The sequence below is a fragment of the Tinamus guttatus genome, unplaced genomic scaffold, assembly GCF_059628265.1.
Source record: "Tinamus guttatus ecotype Peru unplaced genomic scaffold, ASM5962826v1 Tinamus_guttatus_pri_ptg000244l, whole genome shotgun sequence".
Classification (NCBI taxonomy): Eukaryota; Metazoa; Chordata; class Aves; order Tinamiformes; family Tinamidae; genus Tinamus; species Tinamus guttatus.
In genome coordinates, this window is record NW_028288778.1 from 2,026,479 (window position 1) to 2,046,537 (window position 20,059).

At 50.2% G+C, this 20,059-nt stretch overlaps 1 protein-coding gene across 1 annotated transcript in view; it reads left to right on the forward strand.

Annotated features, from left to right (window-relative positions):
* The first annotated feature begins 2,670 nt into the window (after positions 1–2,670).
* Positions 2,671–20,059, forward strand: part of SLC7A5 (solute carrier family 7 member 5) — a 30,555-nt gene continuing 13,166 nt past the window's right edge. Inside the window, exons 1-2 of the mRNA XM_010223821.2 lie at positions 2,671–3,301; positions 14,988–15,113. Of these exons, the coding sequence (XP_010222123.2) occupies positions 2,695–3,301; positions 14,988–15,113 (733 nt within the window). The 5' untranslated portion in view covers positions 2,671–2,694. The remainder of the gene's footprint in view (positions 3,302–14,987; positions 15,114–20,059) is intronic.

Genomic DNA, 20,059 nt, shown 5'->3' on the forward strand with positions numbered 1-20,059 from the left:
ATACCCCTGGTTAGGGAATCCTCCCATAAAAGTAGTCGTACACAATACTTTTGCATAAGTAAACTGTACTATTTAATACAATTTGTGGTAGCCAAGTCAATTGATTGTGAAGAAAGCACAGACTGAGGACACCTTTGCTATTTCAGGGTTCCAGAAGCCACTGCCACTTTTCCCAACAGAAAAGCTTATAAATTCTTACATTATTATAGCTAAGTTGTTAGCTAAAGTGTTTGCTAAACCAGCTTATTTGGTTCCAGGCCGTCTTATTTTGATCAAGGGAGCTCTCCTGGTAGATGGTTAAGAACATTACTCCTAACAAATGGCCAATTTACTTCTGATATTGGTAATTATTCATCTTTCTGACAAATAATTCCTTCTGTCTTTCTTTTTGATGTGACAAACTTAAAGTGCCTGAGTATTAGCATATGGAGAACTGATTGTATAATCAAATCGTCTTCAAAGATTCTGCAGAGCAACGTGGGGACCTGACGAGAGTTAATGTTCGTGGTCAGGACTGATAATAACCCTTAGCATTTGGAAAGTGCTTTGAAGATATAAAGCAGTATATGGAGACACCCCGCCACCATGACTGCAAAGTAGGTAATGTCTCAGTAACACCAATGAAGAAGCAGGTGCAGAATTAACTCTGATTAATTTGCAAGAGAGTCAAACGTGCAGTTAACTTTAGATGCGGCTGTTCAGTGGCACTTGGGCTCTTATTCAGCTGATTCTTGAGCTGGTGATTTCTCAGATGGAAATGGTGTCAAATTTGAGGCTGAAATGTGGCCATTCTTGGTACCAGTCTATTACGAAACTTCCTTTTGGCAGAATTGTATGCAGGGAGAAGAGGGCTGTTTGGTCCCATTCATGTAGAAGTTGGTGGGCATTTCTCCGATCTGGGTGTAAAATCAGGAATAAATGCCATTAAGCAGTTAATTTGTTTGCATTAAGGTAGGAACTTACAGTCAGAGCCCTGGTGAAATAAATTTATTGCTGGGTGACTGTTCACTGTGCAACTAGGTTTGAGCATTAATCCCAAAATACCTGGTGTCTACTTTGTATTTTTCTTTCCAGTCCTGCACGTTGGATCCGGAGGTAGCAGTTTACACACACGTGAACCTGCTGGGACAATCCTGGGAACATTGTAAGCACCTGGGAGGTTTAAATTTCAGAGATGAAATAACAAATAAAATACTGGTAAATCTTTATTTGAAAAATAATTAAATCACAATGTTAGGCTAGTATGGTTGGAAGAAGGGATTTTCAGATTGCTGATGGTAGGTGTTCGCCTCAAGATGGCCTCCAGCATGCAGGGAAATGCAGAATATGCACAAAGCAACATTAAGGAATGAAAATGTTAAGCTTTTTTTTTTTTTTTTCCACAGTGCTTGCCCAACTTGACTAGCTATAAGTGGACTAGAAATATGTGCACTTGACAGGCAGCAGATCGGTTTTAAGTTTAATAAGAATCAAGATGTTCATGAACATTACGTGATATTTTCCACAAAGTATTTTCCTGTTAATTTTACACTCTGCAAATTGGAGGCATTTTATATTGCATGAATGGTTGCAGACTGTGGCCATCTTAGTCAAGGAATATTGCCTCTGCAATGGTAATTTTTGCCTTTTCTTTCTAAATATGGATGCCTGTATAAATCTGGAAATGGTGATTGCTCTTTCAGGCCTTAATTTGGGGACGAGTGACCACTAGGTGTCAGGTTCTGATAGTGGCTTCACGGAGCTGCTGGAGCGCCCAGGGCACCGGCCTGTCCCCTGCAAAGGTGGGGACTGTCCGGATGCCAAAATCTGGGCAAACGACCTGAAAACGCTGCTCAAGTGCTACATCTTTCCCCAAGCTGCAAATCTCACACTTCTGAGAGTTGTTTTTTGCAGAAAACCTCTGAAGCTTCCGAGAAGCCTGAAGCTTCCGAGGAGGAGGAGCGTGGTCCCGGGAGGAAGGATGCGGACCCCGGGTTTCGGAGCCGGGGCACAGCTCCTGGTGTGCTGCTTGGCGATCCCCGCGCCGCCGCTCCTGCAAGGTACCGCTCCCCGCGCCCGGCGGCAACGCTGGTCACCGCAGACCCGGCCACGAGGCAGCTCCTCTCGTGCCCCCCAGCCCCAGCGGGAGCCTCTGTGTGTTAAACTTGCTCCTGTGGCGCCTTGGGAAGCAGCCTGCATGGAAAGGGATCCCACCCATGGGAGCTGCTCGTCCTGCAGCCGGTGCTCACGGAGCGGATCCAGCTGCAAAGGGCAGCGAGCGGCTTTGGGCAGCGCCGCGGGGACACGCGGGAGCCCCGGCAGCTCCAGGCCTGGCGCTGTGCGGACGGGCGTTATGCGCCGCATGCACTCAAATAGGATGGGGCTTGGCAGGAAGGGAAGGAGGGGGTTAAGGAATTGGGAGAGGGGTCTCCATTCACCCCCTCATGTTACAACATGCAGAAATGGGGATGAGCAAGAAAATAACCCCAGGTTCCGCAGCCTGCAAGCAGCCGGCCGGTGGCTTTGGCCGCCCCTTCTCCTCGGATCCCTCCCAGGAGGAGCTGGGCGTGCTGTGCAGCCCCCCCTCCGCCCCCCCAGCCTTCCTCCTCCTCCTCCTCCTCCCGGAAAGGAGGCCGGGCCGCCCTTGGCGGGCGGCGCTTGCGGAACAAAAGGGGCGGCCGCATGGTGGAGGCTGCGGAGCGCCCGGCCGCCACCATGTCGGGCAGCGCGGTGAAGAAGCGGAGCTCGGCGGGCTCCTCGGCCTCCTCGCTGGCGCAGGAGGAGGAGAAGCAGGCCATGGAGAAGATGCTGGAGCCGGCGGCGGGCGGCGCAGCGGCGCAGGAGAACGGCTGCGCCCGCTCGCCCTCGTCGGGCTCCGTTGCCGCCGCCGCCGCCGCCGATGACAGCGAGGGGGTGGCCCTGCAGCGCTCCATCACGCTGCTCAACGGCGTGGCCATCATCGTGGGCACCATCATCGGCTCGGGCATCTTTGTGACGCCCACGGGCGTGCTGCGCGAGGCCGGCTCGCCGGGGCTCTCGCTCGTCGTGTGGGCCGTGTGCGGGGCCTTCTCCATCGTGGGCGCCCTGTGCTACGCCGAGCTGGGCACCACCATCACCAAGTCCGGCGGGGACTACGCCTACATGCTGGAGGTGTACGGCTCGCTGCCCGCCTTCCTCAAGCTCTGGATAGAGCTGCTCATCATCCGCCCGTCCTCGCAGTACATCGTGGCCCTCGTCTTCGCCACCTACCTGCTCAAGCCCATCTTCCCCACCTGCCCGGTGCCCGACGAGGCCGCCAAGCTGGTGGCCTGCCTCTGTGTCCGTGAGTATCCCCGTTGAGCATCACCGGGGGGAAGCAGGGCCCCGCGCCAGATAAAATGCAGCAAAAATCACCCAGACCCCCCGGTTACGGGCTGAGTGATTCAGCGCAAGCTGTTTCCATCAGGCACAAGCTTTCTCGTGGCTGCAGGCAGCAGCGTGCCGGGGAGGCTACAGCGGTGCCGGGGCACCGTGCCAGCTGGGATGGGCACCCGTGTGGGGACCTAGATTACAGGGACGTTATCTGCCGGGAGCGGCCGGCGCTGCGGGGCCCGCGCTGCGGCGCGTGGCCGTTTCAGCACCCGCTTTGAGCGGAGCCGTTTCCCGGCCACGTGTGCGCTGTCACCGGGCTCGCTCGCGAGAGGTGCTTCATCCAGACTGGGTTTGGGGCCGCGGGGACCTGCCGTGGTGTCTGCATCACCCTCTGCTGCAGCCCATCGCCTCCGCGCTGCTCCTCTGAGCTCTGCGGCGGTGCCAGCCAAGCCCCTTTTCCCGATCCCCCTGCCCACCCCAGGCAAATTCCATGTTCTTTAAATGCAGGATCATTTTCCGCCTGCCTGCCTTCCTTTCCCGTTTGATCTGTTGCACTCGCACAGAGTTTCGCTGTGTTACGCTGGTAGTTGTGTCACGTTGTGAAGATGACTGTTTGGGAGAGGCTATACTTGTTTGCAAGGGCTATATTAAGCAATTCTATGATTTATTTGGCGCCTGAAGTTACCATCGGGTGGGTTTTTTCCTTTGCGTTGAGGTAGCAAAGAGAATCCTCCTCATTTGGGCTGTCCAAGTGCGGGTTTTATTAGATTCCTTTATCACCTGGGGGTCACTGGCATTGAGAAGTTGCAGCGTGTGGTCCGTGTGGGAGAACATAGTCCCTGCAGATCTCTACGTGCACAGACCACGTCTTGCAGAGATATATTGCATGACTAGCAAATCGAATAACCAAATAGCGAGCAAGAAGGATGCTTGGAGAAAGCAGAGCCTTGCAAAAAATCTGCTTTTGTAGCCTTGTTGCTAGTTTGCAGCATGGTGGCTTCAACAGCAGAGAGAAGGGACATGTGTGCACGTAGCGTTTATCTCAGAGTTTATTTGCTGACAAGCTTACGGAATTAGCGAGATGATTAGATGAACTTCCTTATTGTCTGATATATCAAAGTTTCACTGTGCAAAAATGTAATATCGTTGACAAAAGCTTTCAAATGTATTCCTAAGAAGAATAGTCAGCTTTTCATTACAAGAACTTTCCCGAAATGCTCGTCATCAGGTGTCCCCATTCCAATTTTACAGACCAGAAAACAAATGCAAGGGTAAAGTAGACGTGCATTGCAAGATATGTTCAGGAGCAGGGTGGATTGCAGCCTGAGACTTCTTGAGGCCAGGTCCCTGCCTGCTTTTGCATCTCCAGTGAATATTAGTGTCTCCAACTTTCTTATGCTGGCAATTAGCAGTTTTCCTGAAACTAAATTTATTCTTGAACCTTGAAATGCTCAAGGAAAGAGTTGCTAGTTCTACAAATCTGCGTCACTTCCATGTGTTTCTTCTTTAAACTTTGCTCTCCACCCCGGCTGCTATTTTGTTTATGCTTTGAGTTAAATATGTTTTTGCCCCTTTTGTTTTAAAAGGTCAGTTCACCAGACATTGCCTTTGGCAAGTTAGTTTGCTGTGACTTTGATTTTTGGAGTTGGCTTTTCTTCTGTATGGTGCCAAAACCACATCATGAAGTAGGAACAGCACATGGAGTAAATCTGGTGCAAGGGCTTTGCTAGTCACACCAAGCTGCTATGGTCTAACAAGCGCTGTCGTTCCGGACATACCCCTCTTTTTCAAGAGCTCTAGAGTAGCGAAAAATGCTGTTTTGCAAAAGCAAAAGGAAAGTAAAAAGGACATTTGGGGCCCGTACTGGAATACCGATGATTCGCTGTATAGGCAAAGCCCAGCCGTCTAGAACAGTGCCAGCTGTATTCCTTGCAAAGTTTATAATTCATCATAAAGTGGAATTGGCCGTTCAGTTTCTAGTAGGAGGAGAAATATGGAGTTAGGCATTTCCACTTCGAGCACTACTGGTGTCAAACAGTTGAATAAATTGTGTGTTGTTCAGTGCCTGCCACCGTGAAACACAGAAACAGAATTCCTCGGCATTAACATGATCTAAATAAATCATGTTCATAAAGTTCTAAAGAAAACAAGATGGGTGGTAAACGCAATTTAACTACAAATAGAAATTTTCTGCAGTCAAGATCACAATCTACAGGCAGTGGATACTCGTAACTTCTTCTGTAAGCAAACACGAACACTTACTAAAGTTGCCAAATTAAAGTATGGGAATTCAACACAAGGAATTCCTCCGTAGCAAGACAGGTCGAGCTGTTCATCAAAACTTGTTTTTATGTTTCCTGTGAACCAGCTAGTGCTCCCAGGGTGTAAGAATTTGCAGGTTTGGTTTAAGAGTTTTCGAGTTTCTTAGGTGTGGATGCCTTTGCATTGCATTGAACTAATTTATTGGTGTCATAAACTGCATGTTATTATTTGCTATGTTTGAATGGGTGGCTTATACTTTTAGGATGGATAAATAACAAAACTAAATGCTGTGGAATAGCAAAATTGAAGCTCACCTAGTATCTAAGCATTTTCAAGTAGAAAAAGTTAAAGTTCATGAAATAGAATTTGTGGCTATGCATGAAAGCCCAGCAGTCATTTGAATCCCCTCAAATATGATCTCATTTAAACCAAATTCCACCCACCAACAGGATGGAGGGACAGTCAGTTGATACTAAATATCTGTATTCGTTTACATTATCATAACAGTATTTTATATGGTAAAGAATTAATCTAATTAAGGATGCTGTGCTTCAGATCTTGATTGCACATTGATGCTATGAGAATGCATTACATTTCCTGGATACAAACTGATGCATCTGAACACAAAAATGAAAATCCAAGCCCAGCCTCATATACATCTCTGAGCTGGAGATGGCTCAGGGATGAAAAGTTTCCGGATCGCCAGGTAAAAGTAACTTGTACACTTATTATTTCTACCTTTTGATTTGCAGATTTCCCAGATTTTGCAGAAGTGAGAGAAGTCTTTGGACATGGCAGAGAGGTTCCCCGGGGAGAGGGTGAACAGGGGTCTCTGCTGATCTTCCACGTTCTGGTTCCGCATGGCCCCTCTCCCTGCAGTGTGCTGCACCCCACGCTGCTCCAGCACTTGCCCTTAGGTGCATTTTCACAATATAATCCACTCTACAGAAGATGGAGAAACTCTGCTGGTTACATCTAAAATTGCCCTTGATCTTTAGTGTCCACTCAGGGACTTGAGGGTTACCTTTGGAAGCTTTTTATCACTTGTTAATTACATGTGCCAATCAGGCACTGGTGATTGCAACTGCTAACGCTACTGCCCATGTATTAATCTCCTCGCAGATTTTCTTAGACTTTGAGGCTCCTGAAATGATGTTTTGTGCACTCCCCCTGCAAGCATGAAATTGCAGTTAAGCGATCAAATATCTGTCTTTTTTTTTGCTACAGACAGACTAACAGTAGGAGAATTAGCAGCAGGCAGCTCAGGGTTGAGTCATATCAAACACCGCGCCGTATGGACACGTAAGTGGCTGCCACTGCCCTGAGCACACTGTGAGTTGGGGAAGAACAACGGTATCGAATGCAGGTTTGGCAAAGTAAGTACATGCCTTGACTGCTTGCCAGATCATAACCATAGTCCTCGAGTGAATGTTCAGTGGCAGCGTTTCAAGGAGAAACTGCTCGTGTTGAAAGCAGGAACATCTTCATCTGGTCCCGATGCTCTGCTTGCAGGCTGACAGCTCTTCGGCCGGCTATTTCTACGGGTAGATTATGAACCCATCAAGTATTAGCTGGTGAGCAACAAGAAAATACACCTTATGCCTGTCTGTTTAAGATGGGTTTATTCTGTGGCATTGATGCTTGGAATTAATCTGTCATGGCAAGCAGGGTGTGAAGCTTTGAAGTTTTTTTTTTTGTCCCCAGAAAGGTGGATTAAGTGACTGAGCTGTATCTGTAAACAGGCACTTGTTTGATGAGGAAGGAAGGAAGAGGTCTTTGTAGAATCCCTGCTGTATGGTTAAGGTTGCAAGACTGAGATTGCTTTTTTAAATCCGCGTTTAATTAGAGAGCATAGCATTAATGAAAATAGCTGCTGACACTAGCAGGGCTCTCCTGAAATGGATAAAGGTTTCGAGGACTCCTGTAGCACAGCATGCAACGACTGCATTTCTTGGCACTTCTTTTTTGGCTTCCTCAACAAATATCCCATTCCATTTTATAGTATTTGAATGATTTACATTACCACTGAGATCTTTCAGAGTCTTGCTCTTCTAACATGAACAAATTGGGAACAAATCTTTCTCAGACAAACTCACCACGAGCAGTCTAATTTAAAGCAACATCCCTAAGTATTTTAAATATTCCAGCAGTCTGATGATCCAGATGTTAGATGTGGTCAATAGATTCAATGCAATGGATCAGAAAGTATCTCGCAAGCCAGCGCAGAGAGCCAAATCCTGCCCCCCTGCACAGTGTGAGTAGCCTGACCCAGGCTAAGGCCTGCCTGCCATTCACCATTAAGTTCACGACCCAGAATATATCACTTGATGCCGAAGTGCAGCCCCTTTCTTGTGAATTTCTACTGAAAATGAGAAACTGGGGAGCACGGATGCAATAAGCGGTCCAAGTTTTGGCACCAAAAGCAGTATCACTGAAAGGATAACAGGCATATCCCAAGGATGGGGGGAATACGAGGGCGAATTCAGTTTGGGATAAAATTCCATCCAGCCCCAGGCATATTTCTTACCTCTATCCAGACCTGCCCTCCCAGTGATGAGCGGGTAAATAATTCGCGAATTCTGGAAGGTGGAGGGTGTGGGTGCTTATGCAGGGCTGTGCTACATAACAAAATGCTCAAAATATCCCCTTCTGCGCTAGCTTGTCTGGCTCCCGGCTCCAGGCATGTTTCAACACCAGTGGCTTCCCAAGATTGAAAGCCAGCCGAGCGATGGAGCAGTGACAGCAGCGAGCTTTGCAGCCCCGTCCTGCTGGCACCGCGCTCAGATTCGGAATGAGAAGCATTTATTTTTTTCCAAGGCTGATGGTGGTTCTTCCATTCCTTGCCTCTGGTTTGGAGACGGTCGCTGTCACCCGCATCTCGCTGCCTACCCCCTTCATCCTTTCTCCGGGACATAGGTACCACTTTTCCATGTTTTCATCACACTCAGAGGTCCGGGGTTGGATGGTGGTTCTGGAAAAGATCCATCTACTAAAATCGCAGCCATAGGGCAGCCCTCGCTGCTTCCTTCCACCCGTCTGTTGTTGCACCAGTCCCCTTGTTCCTCCGCATTTGGACTTTTGAGGGAAAAATAAGAAAGAAAAAGGAAGCAGTGAACCGCTGCCAGGTCCTGGCATTTATTTTTAACGTGCACAGACGCATTTCTCCTTTCCAGCGGCTTCACGTGCCGCTAAGCGTTTCCTTCCTGCCGCCTGGCTGCAGAGGCTGCTCCGTTTGGCGCAGGGGGTTGCTCCAGAGCCTTGTCCTCTGTGGAGGGGAGCGCATCTCCAGCAGGTCCAGGGAGGTGATCCTGCCCCTCTACTCAGCCCTGGTGAGGCCACATCTGGAGTATTGTGTCCAGTTTTGGGCTCCACAGGACAAGAGGGATGTGGAGCTGCTGGAGAGAGTCCAGCGCAGGGCTACAAGGATGATCAGGGGCCTGGAACATCTGCCCTATGAGAAGAGGCTGAGGGAGCTGGGCCTGTTCAGCCTGGAGAAGAGAAGGCTGAGAGGGGACCTGAGCAGGGTCTAGAAGTACCTCAAGGGAGGCAGTGAGGAGGATGGTGCTGGTCCCTTTTCAGTGGTGGCCACTGATAGGACTAGAGGAAATGGCCAGAAACTGAAGCACCAAGAGTTCCACAGGAACTTAAGGAAAAATTTCTTAACAGTGAGGGTGACAGAGCACTGGAACAGGCTGCCCAGAGAGGTTGTGGAGTCTCCTTCTCTGGAGATCTTCAAACCCGCTTGGACGCAGCCCTGTGCCACGTGCTCTAGGTGACCCTGCGTGTGCAGGGGGTTGGACTGGATGGTCTCTGGAGGTCCCTTCCAACCCTAAGCATTCTGTGATTCTGTGATTCCCTGCGTGCAGGACACGGCGTCACGCTCAGCCAGGGCCTGGAGCCGGAGCTGCCCTGGCGGTGCCCCTGTGCCTGACCCTGCATTAACAGCCTCAGTTTGAATTGTGCCACCAGAAGGAGACACCTGAGGCTAATGGGAGGCACTGTGACACCTCAGCACCCTGCGTAGATATGTGTTTATTTGCCTTCATGAATCGTTAAGGCTTGGTTTCCCTGGAGTTTACACTGTGCACGGTATAATGTACTTCCTTGTTTGCACTACGTGGAGGAACTCTTACTTTCAACGTGTCTTAACTCTTCCTGCCTTAGACAGATGTTTTCTGCAGACTGTGTGTTCCTTTTAAAACATTCAGACCATTGTGTCCCTTTGCTGTGTGCTACTGTCATCCCCGTGATTCCTTTCTTGGTGGCCTCAGACTGGGCTCATCTCTGCTGATCTCTCATCTTTGCTGGTAGAGAAACCTGTCCTTGTGAGTGACAGGAGCAGCCTTCCCTATAGGATGGATGGAGCAGTGAAGTTTTGGGAGTAACTGAGGAGAAAAGCAACATCATCCCATGGCAGCAGTAAATGGAGGTACTGGCTTGTGTTGGTAAGGACCAACTGCTTTGAAAGTATCTAAGTTATGAACAGGAGTCACTGCAGGTTTCATCCCCTGTGGGCTGCAGTATTTCAATGTCCATTTTCCTGGCGAAGTGGAACATTTCCCACTGTTCTTCCCCTTCCTTTCCCACAACATATTCCCCAAGTTCCTGGCCTTGTGGGTGTTTTCATTCTGCACCTGTAGTATCAGCAATAGAAATCCTTGAGTAACCTGCAATCAGCTGATTGAGTTTACTTATTCAAAGCAAGCGGCGTGCACACATTTGTCCTGCTTGCATAGGTGGATGTGGGGTTGCATAGGAAGCGCTCGCAGAGGTGGTGCAGAGGGCAAAGAGACATCGTGCAGGGCCCCGGGGAGCTGTAACAGCGGGGCCAATACCTGGAGCATCAGCACAGCCCTCAGCAAGTTGCACAAGAGGCTGCTGAAGATCGGGAGCAGGGATTGAGCAAACTCCCACCTCCCTGCAGCAAGTTACACACGCCACTGGAATGGAAGCCCGTCCTTTTTCCCGCCTCAGCAGCGCTGTGGATTGGCTCCGTGTTTGTTTGCTTTCTTTTAAAGAAAACCAAAGCTCCGTGAGCGCGGCCTTTACTCCTCTGCGGTCCGCGGCCGCTTTCCCTTGCCTCCAGCCCCACCTTTCCTAAAGGACGGATGCCAAGCTCGTTGCATCATCGCTGCCCAGCCCTGCGTTCCCCGTGTTAGGGCTCCCTTTGTGCCCCGTTTGCGCTGGGCAGAACCGCGTGCCCACGGGGCAGCCGCGCTGCAGCCTTGGCCTGCGCACAGAGGAGCTGGTTTGACACGTGCTTTGAGCATCGGGGGGCTGCTTTGATGTGCAAATGGTCACTGTCCCTGTCAGCTTTGGAGGGATTCATTCCTACTGCTGCAGCGCCCTGGGAGCGCTAGGACAGAGGGAATAGCTGGAGCGGGATCCCCTGGTGCTGTCACAAGGCCAAGATCTCTCTGAAAGCCCCTGGCTACCTGGTGGGGCTACGTTGTGCTCCGCTGGGCTATTCCACACAAGCAGAAGCCTCTTTTGCATTTGAGATCACGGTGTCGTTGTGGCTCCTGTTGTCCCACTTGCACAAAAGCTGCCGGATGAGGCAGCATCGCTTCAGGTTGTGCTAAAATTCCTTCTCCTGGGATCGTTCTGAAGCAGAGCAGGGCGATGGGTGGCACCAGGCGTCCGCCTCGCTGCATCCCTGGTTCCTGGTGCCGGCGGCTTTGGGAAAGGAGGAAGGAAGGAGGCCGAATAGCGCGATCCTCCCCTGCACTGAGTCATCGCTGCGGCTCACACTGGAACTTTCCCCCTTTGCTCATGCGAAGCAGCAGTTCATCTGAGGTGAAGGCAATGCCAGAAGTCCCTCAGCCCCCGTCTCACATGGGTTGCATCCCAGATCAAAGGCAGAAAACTTGGTGCTTCAAGAAACCCTGTGTCTGTGGTCTCCTGAGAAGCTGAACAACCCTGGAATTTATTTCAGGGTTGTACTAAAAGAGTGGCTGGTCTGTCTTTGATCTGGCTGTCTGCAGGGTCCTTCCTGGTTAGCAAGACAGTTTTCCTAGCTTGAAAGCTTTTAAATGCTCTAACTTCACCATGTGCCTTCCGGAAAGACGAATGTTACTACATGGTGGGAAGCAAAGCACGGGAATTGTGACTCGAAGGGCTCTGAATCGCAAGTGGCGTGGAAGAAGAACTCTGTTTTGGCCCTGAGATTTTTGTTATTTGGACAAGGCTCGTTTATTGGGCACTGCTGTGTTTTGAAAGGGCTGATAAGGGAGGCTTCCCTTGCCCTTCAGTTCTAGGCCATGTGGAAGCTGTTCCCTTTTACGTACACCATGGCCATGCCCACAGCCCACCCAGCAAGCAGACTTCTCACCGGAACCAGTACATGGAAAATGACCCTAAAGAGCTGAGAATTGAGTGTGGAGGCAGAAGACACTATTGTCACAGAAACAGAATGCCTAAATGGGGAAGAGAATGTCAATGTAGCACCTCAGAGGCCTGTGCTCACTAACGGGAAAAGGGTGCTTTTAGACGTGTTAGCTCATCCTTTAAATATCCCTCTGTAAACAAGGAGAGTTTTATTTTTAGCCTAATTGCTGTTCGAAGTGAATCCTGCCTCCTCTGTTCCTTTCCCTCCTCCCCGCTAGTATTCACCAGGGTGGCTTTATTGGAGGAGCTGTAATGTGTGTTCAGGGATATTTCAGACACATTTCCTTCCCCTCCCCTGCGCTCCCCCGTTATGTACACGTACTATAAGGCAGCCTTGCTGCCTGCTTTAATATATTCCCATGCCCTTATGTCTGCGGAGTGGCTGGAGGCAGATACACAGGAATCCAGTTCACTCAATAGCTGCAAACACTCCGGACTCCTTCATAGTGCCAAATGGGCTCGAAACACGTCTTATTGCTGGGGTTTTTTGCTTCTCATTTCTCTCGGTTATGTCGGGCGATGCCGCACGCAGGCAGGCAGGAGCATCCCGTGCTCTGCTGCCCTCCTGCTGACTTTGCTGTTCCTGCCCGGATCCCGGCGGCGCTTCCCGACGCGCAGACACTCGAAACCTCCCAGCCTCGCGCGCCGCCGCGGCTCGGAGCGTGTGAATGAATGATGCAACCCGGGTCGCTCCTGGCCCGCGCGCGCCGCGGCGCCGGCACCGGCACGTCCCGCTGCCCCGCGGCTGCTCCGGGGGGAATCGCCGCCCTCGGACCCGGCCACCGCGTCCCCGGAGAGGGCTCCGTGAAGCCAGGAGCATCCCGGCATGTCCGTGTCCACGTGTTCCAGGAAAGCTATTCCCGGCTCTGGCGTGGGCTGAGCTCTGATTCCCTGATATTTTAGTGAATGCAGTTGCTTTCTCATAGGCCAGTTTGCCTGGGACGAGCCAGTAAGATCTTCTTAAGCATCAAAATCCTCACTCTTCCTCTCCCTCTCCCATAGCTTTCTTTCCCAGTTTTCTTGTGCTGGTTCCACTGTTGCTCTTGTGTGTGTGAATACAGAAAGGTGCCTTGCTTGGAGCGAGCAGATCCCATCCGGAGCCTGTGCAGATCCTTGGAGAGCTGCGTGTGGATGCACTCAGGCTGGAGGTGGCTTCCTGAGTCCCCACGGGCTGGTGCCGCATCCGGCACGTGCACGGGGACCCTCAAGCAGTGCACTGTCCATTGGACATGGGCCCATAGTTGGGAGGGAATTTTGCTTCCCGGGACCCCCTTTTGGTCCTTTCTGGACCTCCAACAACCCCAGACCCTGCAGGTGGAAAGGGACAGGTGAGTGGGGTCCAGGCCGAAGTTTTGAGGAGCAGTGTTTGGCCCTGGTGGCATCTGCGGGGTCCTGCAGGGACGAGCAGCAGGATGTGGGAGCAGGTCTGTGCCGCAGAGCCCAGGGTGAAAAGGAAACGGCTGACAAGCGCGCAGGAATGCAGCCACGGGATTTTACTCCAACGCGTCCCGGAACGTAGGGCAGCCCTTGTTGCCTGGCTCCAGCTTTAGAAAAACTTGCCTGGCTCCCAACGGGTAAAAATATAAACTGCAACCCGAGCGGGAAAGGATCAGAGCCTGCAGGGAAAGGGATGAGGGCACTGGCCAGCTCCACGGGGCTGCACGTTGCTGGGCTGGCCAAGCGTGGGAGCATCCCCGCGGAATATCTGCCCGTATTTGTGACATGCACTGTCCTTACTCAGCTTCCAAACTAGCTTTTGAACCAGCTCTGCAAGAGGAGCGTGAGGGGACGACCTTTTTGAGGAGCTTTGTGAGTAGCGCCGGGTGCAAGGGAGAAACCCGCGTTCCTGCAGGTGAAGCTCAGCGCACCGGAGCGAGCAACTCCGAGGCTCCGGAGCAGCCCGTGTTCGTGTTCTTGCTGGTGCCAGAGAGGAGGATTATGAGGGCAGAGGGCAAAAAGCAGTCGGAAACGAGGGTTCATTAATTGCATTAATCACAAAGCGACTTGATAAGGCGAGAAGCCACAGGGGCAAAATGCTGTGTAGCTGCGCGCGGAGGCAGCGTGATCCAGCACAAGGTCTGCACGCATCGACGCCCGGGCTTGGGGCCCCGTCTCCTCCTCCGTAGCCGGGAAAGCTGCTCCGGGGCTCCCGGGTGACCCTTCCTGCCCATCCCTGGCCCCGCTCTGCAGCGGGACAAGCACAGGGTGACACTCGCCTTGGATCCGGGTGCCCTTCCCGCCTGACCCGCAGGCTTCGTTTGTCCTGGAGCTCGCTGATGTGCCAGGGCTGGCTTTTCCTCTAGGTTTATATAATAAACAGCACAGCGTGGCCTTGATAGCCTTTTAGGATCTATTGTTCTACCCATAACAAATGGGTCAGTTCTGGAAGTTGTTGTGACTTTTCAATGGTGTTTTCACTTAACCTGCCCCGACTTCTTAATTGGAATGACTTAGCAGGGTTGCAGCCGAGCGCTTTAACACTAATGGCTGCAGGAACTGCTTTTATTTATGTGCCCTCAGAAACTTTCTCCGTGCAAAGGGCCAGTTCCTTGTCCCAAAGCGTGAATGCACCATTCAAACCACCTGCTGCAAAAGCAGAACACACAACAGAGAAGTGCCCAGCTGCAGAGAATCGCTCTGAGTTGTTTCTATTTTAATTCCTGGACAGCACAGCTTGATGTTTAGCTTGGCTACCCAAAATACAGCAAGTCTTTCAAGGGAAGCATGGGGTTCTGGTTTACAAGGTGGAAGCAGTGAGTATGCACTTCTCCATGACTGGAGGCCAGTTGTGGCTACTGCAGTGTTGAATGGGCTCAGGCTCTGCCAAATCATTAGAAAGGAGCTCCTAAAACTGCTGCATAGCGTTACAGCTGTGAAATCATGGCTTTTTTTAGAGGCATTTTCTTTGAATCCTAGCAAAAAGCTCCTGACGGTTTGTGACAATTTGTTTTGCATTTTAAAGATATTTTAAAGATATATATGTGTCTTTTCTTGCCTCTTCCTTTCAGTGCTGCTCACAGCAGTGAACTGCTACAGTGTGAAAGCTGCTACCCGTGTTCAGGATGCCTTTGCTGCGGCCAAACTGCTGGCGCTGGCCCTGATCATCATTCTTGGCTTCGTTCAGCTTGCAAAGGGTGAGTACGTTTCCTTTCTCTGCTGAAGGTGCTATGCAGCTAGAGCAGGATTGGGGAATTAGGGATAAAGCCCTGAAGTCCTACCCCAAGCATTTCAAAGCCAGCAGAAACATGTTGCAAGCGTCTTTTGTTCACTCACATGCTTGGGTGACATTTCCAGCACATACTTTGAAGAGGTGAGTGCATGGGGGTGCTCAAAATACCCATTTTGCATTTACCTCACTGGAGTAATGCTGGATTTCATGCTACTGAGATGCAGCTGGTACCACCCAGACTCTTTTCTGCTTCCTGAGGTCGCTGTGTGGTCTCTCACGTCTGGGCTGCAGGGCTGCAAAGTCAGCACCGATCCCAGATTTGATGCTGTGGCTTTCAGAAGCCCTTTCTGCAACGGGCTGCTGGTCACAGCCAATTTGATAGTAGAAATGTGTCTATGTCAGCGGCGCCCCAGCCTCCCCACCCCGTAGCACTCATTCCTTCACCAATTCTGCCTGCACAGCTCCCTGCTTCCCGCTTCAGGTGCGGAATAACCTGGGCTGGTCCATAGGCTCCTGCAGGGAAGGGCCGAGCAGCTGGGTCAGGCCAGGCAGCAGAACCCTGTGCTCTCCCCATGCGATGAACAGCAATGTTGCCATGTTAATAGATAGAATTTAGATGATAAAGAGAATATTCTAGGGTTCTTTTGTTTGGTTGGTTGGTTTTTTTGCTTGTTTTCTTCATACACACTTAAAATACCCTCCTACCAAGGGAGATACTTTGTTCCCAACCTGTCCTACTGACTAATCCGTGCCCATGAGCTTTGCTGTGCACTGTTCTGAGCGAGTTTTGTGGAAACATTTTTTTCCCAGGGAACAGTACAGGCCCTGCTTGTTCAGTGTGGATAAAAGCCTATAGCCAGCTCGTGTGTGCATGTTTGTGTGCGTCCACGGTCCTTCCAACTCCCGCCTGAGCTCTGAGAGCTAGTGCTGTCTTTGCAGAATTTCTTGCTTTATCAGAGGCTTTATTTTCTTCCAGCTCAGTGCCTACACTCTACAGGAACATTGTTCAGGGCTTATCACAAAATATACCTCCCTCCTCTTCTAATCGCCCCAGGCTGCTTAGCTGAACTTTTTTTGTTTTCTCTTAGAAGAATCAGGATAAGGAAAAATAAAGCTTTGTTAGTTCTTTATCATTTTACCAGTGAAGATAGTCATTTTACCACTTTGAAATACAATTATGTTTAACTACACCAAGTCCTTATTTACGTTACTTTTTTGTTTGCAGATAATAAGCTCATTTGACATCTTCAGAACTGCCTTCCCTCCCTCTGTCCTTTTCTTGGACTCTTTTATAGAGGATGAATCACTTTCTGCCCTGGGCTGTAGAAACACGTTCAGTCCATTCACTTCTATCTGCAACCAATAGATTTTGATGTTGTGTAAACCACCTCCTTTCCCTCCCCTCAGGAAAATACTACAGTCTTCTGTCTCAGCAGCCTTTTATCTCCTGAGGACTTGTCATCTTCTGCCTTTCTGTCTTCCCTCTATCGCAATCTGTCTCTTGGCAGCCAGCAGTGTTTCTGCCAACGTATGAATGGAGTCTTTTGTGCAGCTCCCTTGAGCAGAGATGTCCCGGATGCCACTTCCTCGTGCCCTGGGCCGACCTGTGTCACTGCCCATGAAGTGCACAGCCATAAGGTGATCACGGCCAGGGCCGAGCAGATGGTTTGCACCACTGTACCCTGAGATGGAAACGTTGGGCTCCGCCAGTGCCTTAGTGTGCTTGAAGCTGTTTCCCTTAGTGAACATCCTTTGGGCAGAGGTGCAGTGAAACTCACTGCAGGTTACAGTTTGGGGTCGCTCCCAGGTGTGCCGCAGTGACTTGCATGCGTCTTGCTGAAGAGCTCAGCGTGTCTTGCAGAGCAGCTCTCTCCTAAACTCCTTGGCCACTTCAAAGTGAAAGATCAAAAGCGATAGACCAAAACATCTGAGGACAGGGAGCTCTTCCTGCAGCTCTGGGCAGAGGGAACGTGGATCAGGTTGGGATCATTTGTAGGGGATGCTTCTCACACGGCCCATTTATACGTTGTCCCAAGTCATGCAGTGCTGCTTGTCTGAGCTTGTGTTTAACAACATACTGCCTAGGATTCAGCCCATGTTCCAACATGAGTTTTTATTAATCGCCTTATGGAAGTTGCAAGCTCTCTGAAAAGTCTTTAAGAACTTGCAAGCTCCTTCCGTATGCCTCTCCTCAGCTTCCACATACATATGTCTTTTGCAGCCTTGTGAACCTTTCTTTAAATCAGTGGTGCTGCATGTTAGTGCAGGACCAAGCGGCTGGACCTCCTCCAGGCAAAACACTCTAGGCTTAGTCTTTTAAAGCACTATCAAATGGGTAACTTTTCTAAAAGCCCGTTTAACCTCTGAGGATGCAGGTGAGGATGCAGCATGTCACGCCGTCCCCGCTCTTCTGCAGCCCCTGTTTCCTTTTATACCAGTCAGAAAGGTCTTTGGACAAGGAGGATTCTGAACAGTACCAGCCCCATAAGCTCAGCCCTTAGCTGATGATGACTGCTGAGGAAAACTGAGGAAACTGAGGAAAACACCCCCCAAGCTGCTAAAAGGTCTTTGGCAATTTGGCTGGTACTGAAATTTCGGGGGTGAAGGGGTTGTGAGTTCCCACGACACTCTGGAGAGTGTCTGAGCAGGGCTGGTCCACTTGCTTTAATGGTTACTCCCCACTGCTGTTTTGTGTTTACAGTATCCATAAACAGAGTGGAGGAGCAAGACCACAGTTTCTTGCTTAAATGTGGAAACTTCAGGGCTTTACAGAAGTTTGTCCTTCTTTAGACTGACCTCCACCCCTTCAGCTCTTGGCTCTTTGCTTTTTATCCTTCATTGAGCATTTTTATTATTTTTCGAAAAGCAGTAACATCTTAAGGCAAAGAAGTATGTGGCAATATTACCACACAGAAAATAGCATTTCCTTGTGATCTTTCTGTGGACAGCTGTTTTGCATCACTTCTCCCATGCAGCTTCAAAAAGGGGGTACTGGCGCAGCCTTTCAGCTACTTCAAAGTTGACCCAGTAGAGCTGTTCCACTCGGGATGCAATTATTTCACCAGTACAAAAGTTACACTTCTAAAAGCCTTCCTGCGGCTAGAGACGTACTCTGTAAAACAGCGTCCTGGATTGAGTGTGTAAATCTGTGCAGTTTCACCCCCAGCTGCATGACCCACTAGTCTGTACTACGAAAATTGTGCAAGTAACTCCAAACATAGACAAGTTCAACCTGTTTTCCCTACTCTTACTGAAAACTAGGCTGCTGTTCTGTGCTGCTGCCCCACCAGCTCTCAGAAGTTGCCGTCTGTCCAGACAACTCCAGGCATTTTTTGGCTGTGCTGTTACTTAGAGGACAGGCAGACAAGAAGACACTAATTAGCACAACTGACTGAAGTCAGGATGTGTGGGACGAGATCACGCGGCCACCTTGGACTAAGCATCTCAGCAGCTTGTTAGTAGATGTGAGTGGGGAGGTCTCTGTTAGGTCCATGGCTGCCGCATTCACATCCAAATCACCTGCACAACAGCCTAAAACGTAAACTGGGAATCAAATGATGAAAAAAGGGCTAGTCTTTAAGAACACGCTGGTACTTTTTCCACATGGGAAAATGTGGTGAAAGCTTTGAGGCCAAAAAGTGTTTAAAAATGTATCTTTTATTCAAAAGACTCCCCCAGCTTTTTTGCTGGTGGTGTTTTTTGGTTTCTTGCACACGTATGGGAGCCTGGGCCGCGCGAGCGGCGCCGGTGCCGGTTCTGGCTGCTGTGCATTAGCAGCGGTGCACGACCGACCTCGCCGTGATTCCTCAGCCAAGTTCTCCGTGCAGCATTTGGGCAGCAGGGACTTAGGGAAATAGAATTTAACACTCGTCTTATTGAATTATGTTTATTGAAGTTATCTTCCCTTCTCTCTCCTAATGCCTGATTTCTGATGTCGAGGCTCTCGCCTGGGGTGCCTCAAGTGCCTGCCAGGATGGCAGCGAGCAGCGTCACCCTCGTAGCTCCCTTATCGGCGACTGGCAGAGAGCTGCATCTGCTGAGCAAGCACGGGGTAAACTAAGGACAAAGTTTAACTCCAGAAATGTGCCATGGAGAATTTAGCCCAGGCAGGGAATGTGATTTTTTTAATGAAAGTTTTTCCTTTGAATAGATGTGTGCTACAAAGCGCAGCAGTGGCACTTTTCCCTCATCCTCCCTCCTTGCCCCCCTGTGCCCTCCGTGAAAGGGTGCTCGGGGCTGGCAAAGTCTGAACTCAACGTGGGGGGTTTCCTAGAAATGCAGAATTGAGGACTTCAGACGTTAAGGGGTGCTTAGCATGTCCATGAAGCCTAGTGAAAACACCACCTAAGTCCTGAGGCGTGAGGCAGCGTCCTGGCCGTGCATGTGCCTGCACGTGTGTGCACATCTGTATTTGTTGAATACTTCTGCCTTGTGCTAGAAAATGGCCATTGGATCTGTTTCTCTGAGTGAGGGTTATTTTGCTAATTCTCTGCCCAAAGTTATTTTTTTCCACCTTTTGTTTTGGTGACAAATCCTGTGATTGAAAGCATTTGAGGGAGGAAAATTTTACTTGCTCTCCCTTTCCTCCCAGATTTTCCTCTCTACTGCTAGTAGGAGCATCGATCAAATGTCCCCGAAAAGCCCCTTGAGCCAAATCTGAATGAGACCTACCAGCTGGGCGGATAAACTCTGCAAAGAGCAAAGGAGTGAGTATAGTCCTGAGTGTGGCGGGCAGGTTTGCTCCGGAGGGTCCCGCTGAGGGGACAGGGAAGTTTGAAATCCATGGCTGGCAACTGAAATCAGCTCCTGCAGGTTCCAGAGCACGGATAGCAGCAGAGAACAAGTGCTGTCATCGCCTGCATTCGCGTCCCTTTCAGCCTGTGCTTAATCATGCCCAGCCCTTCGGAGAGG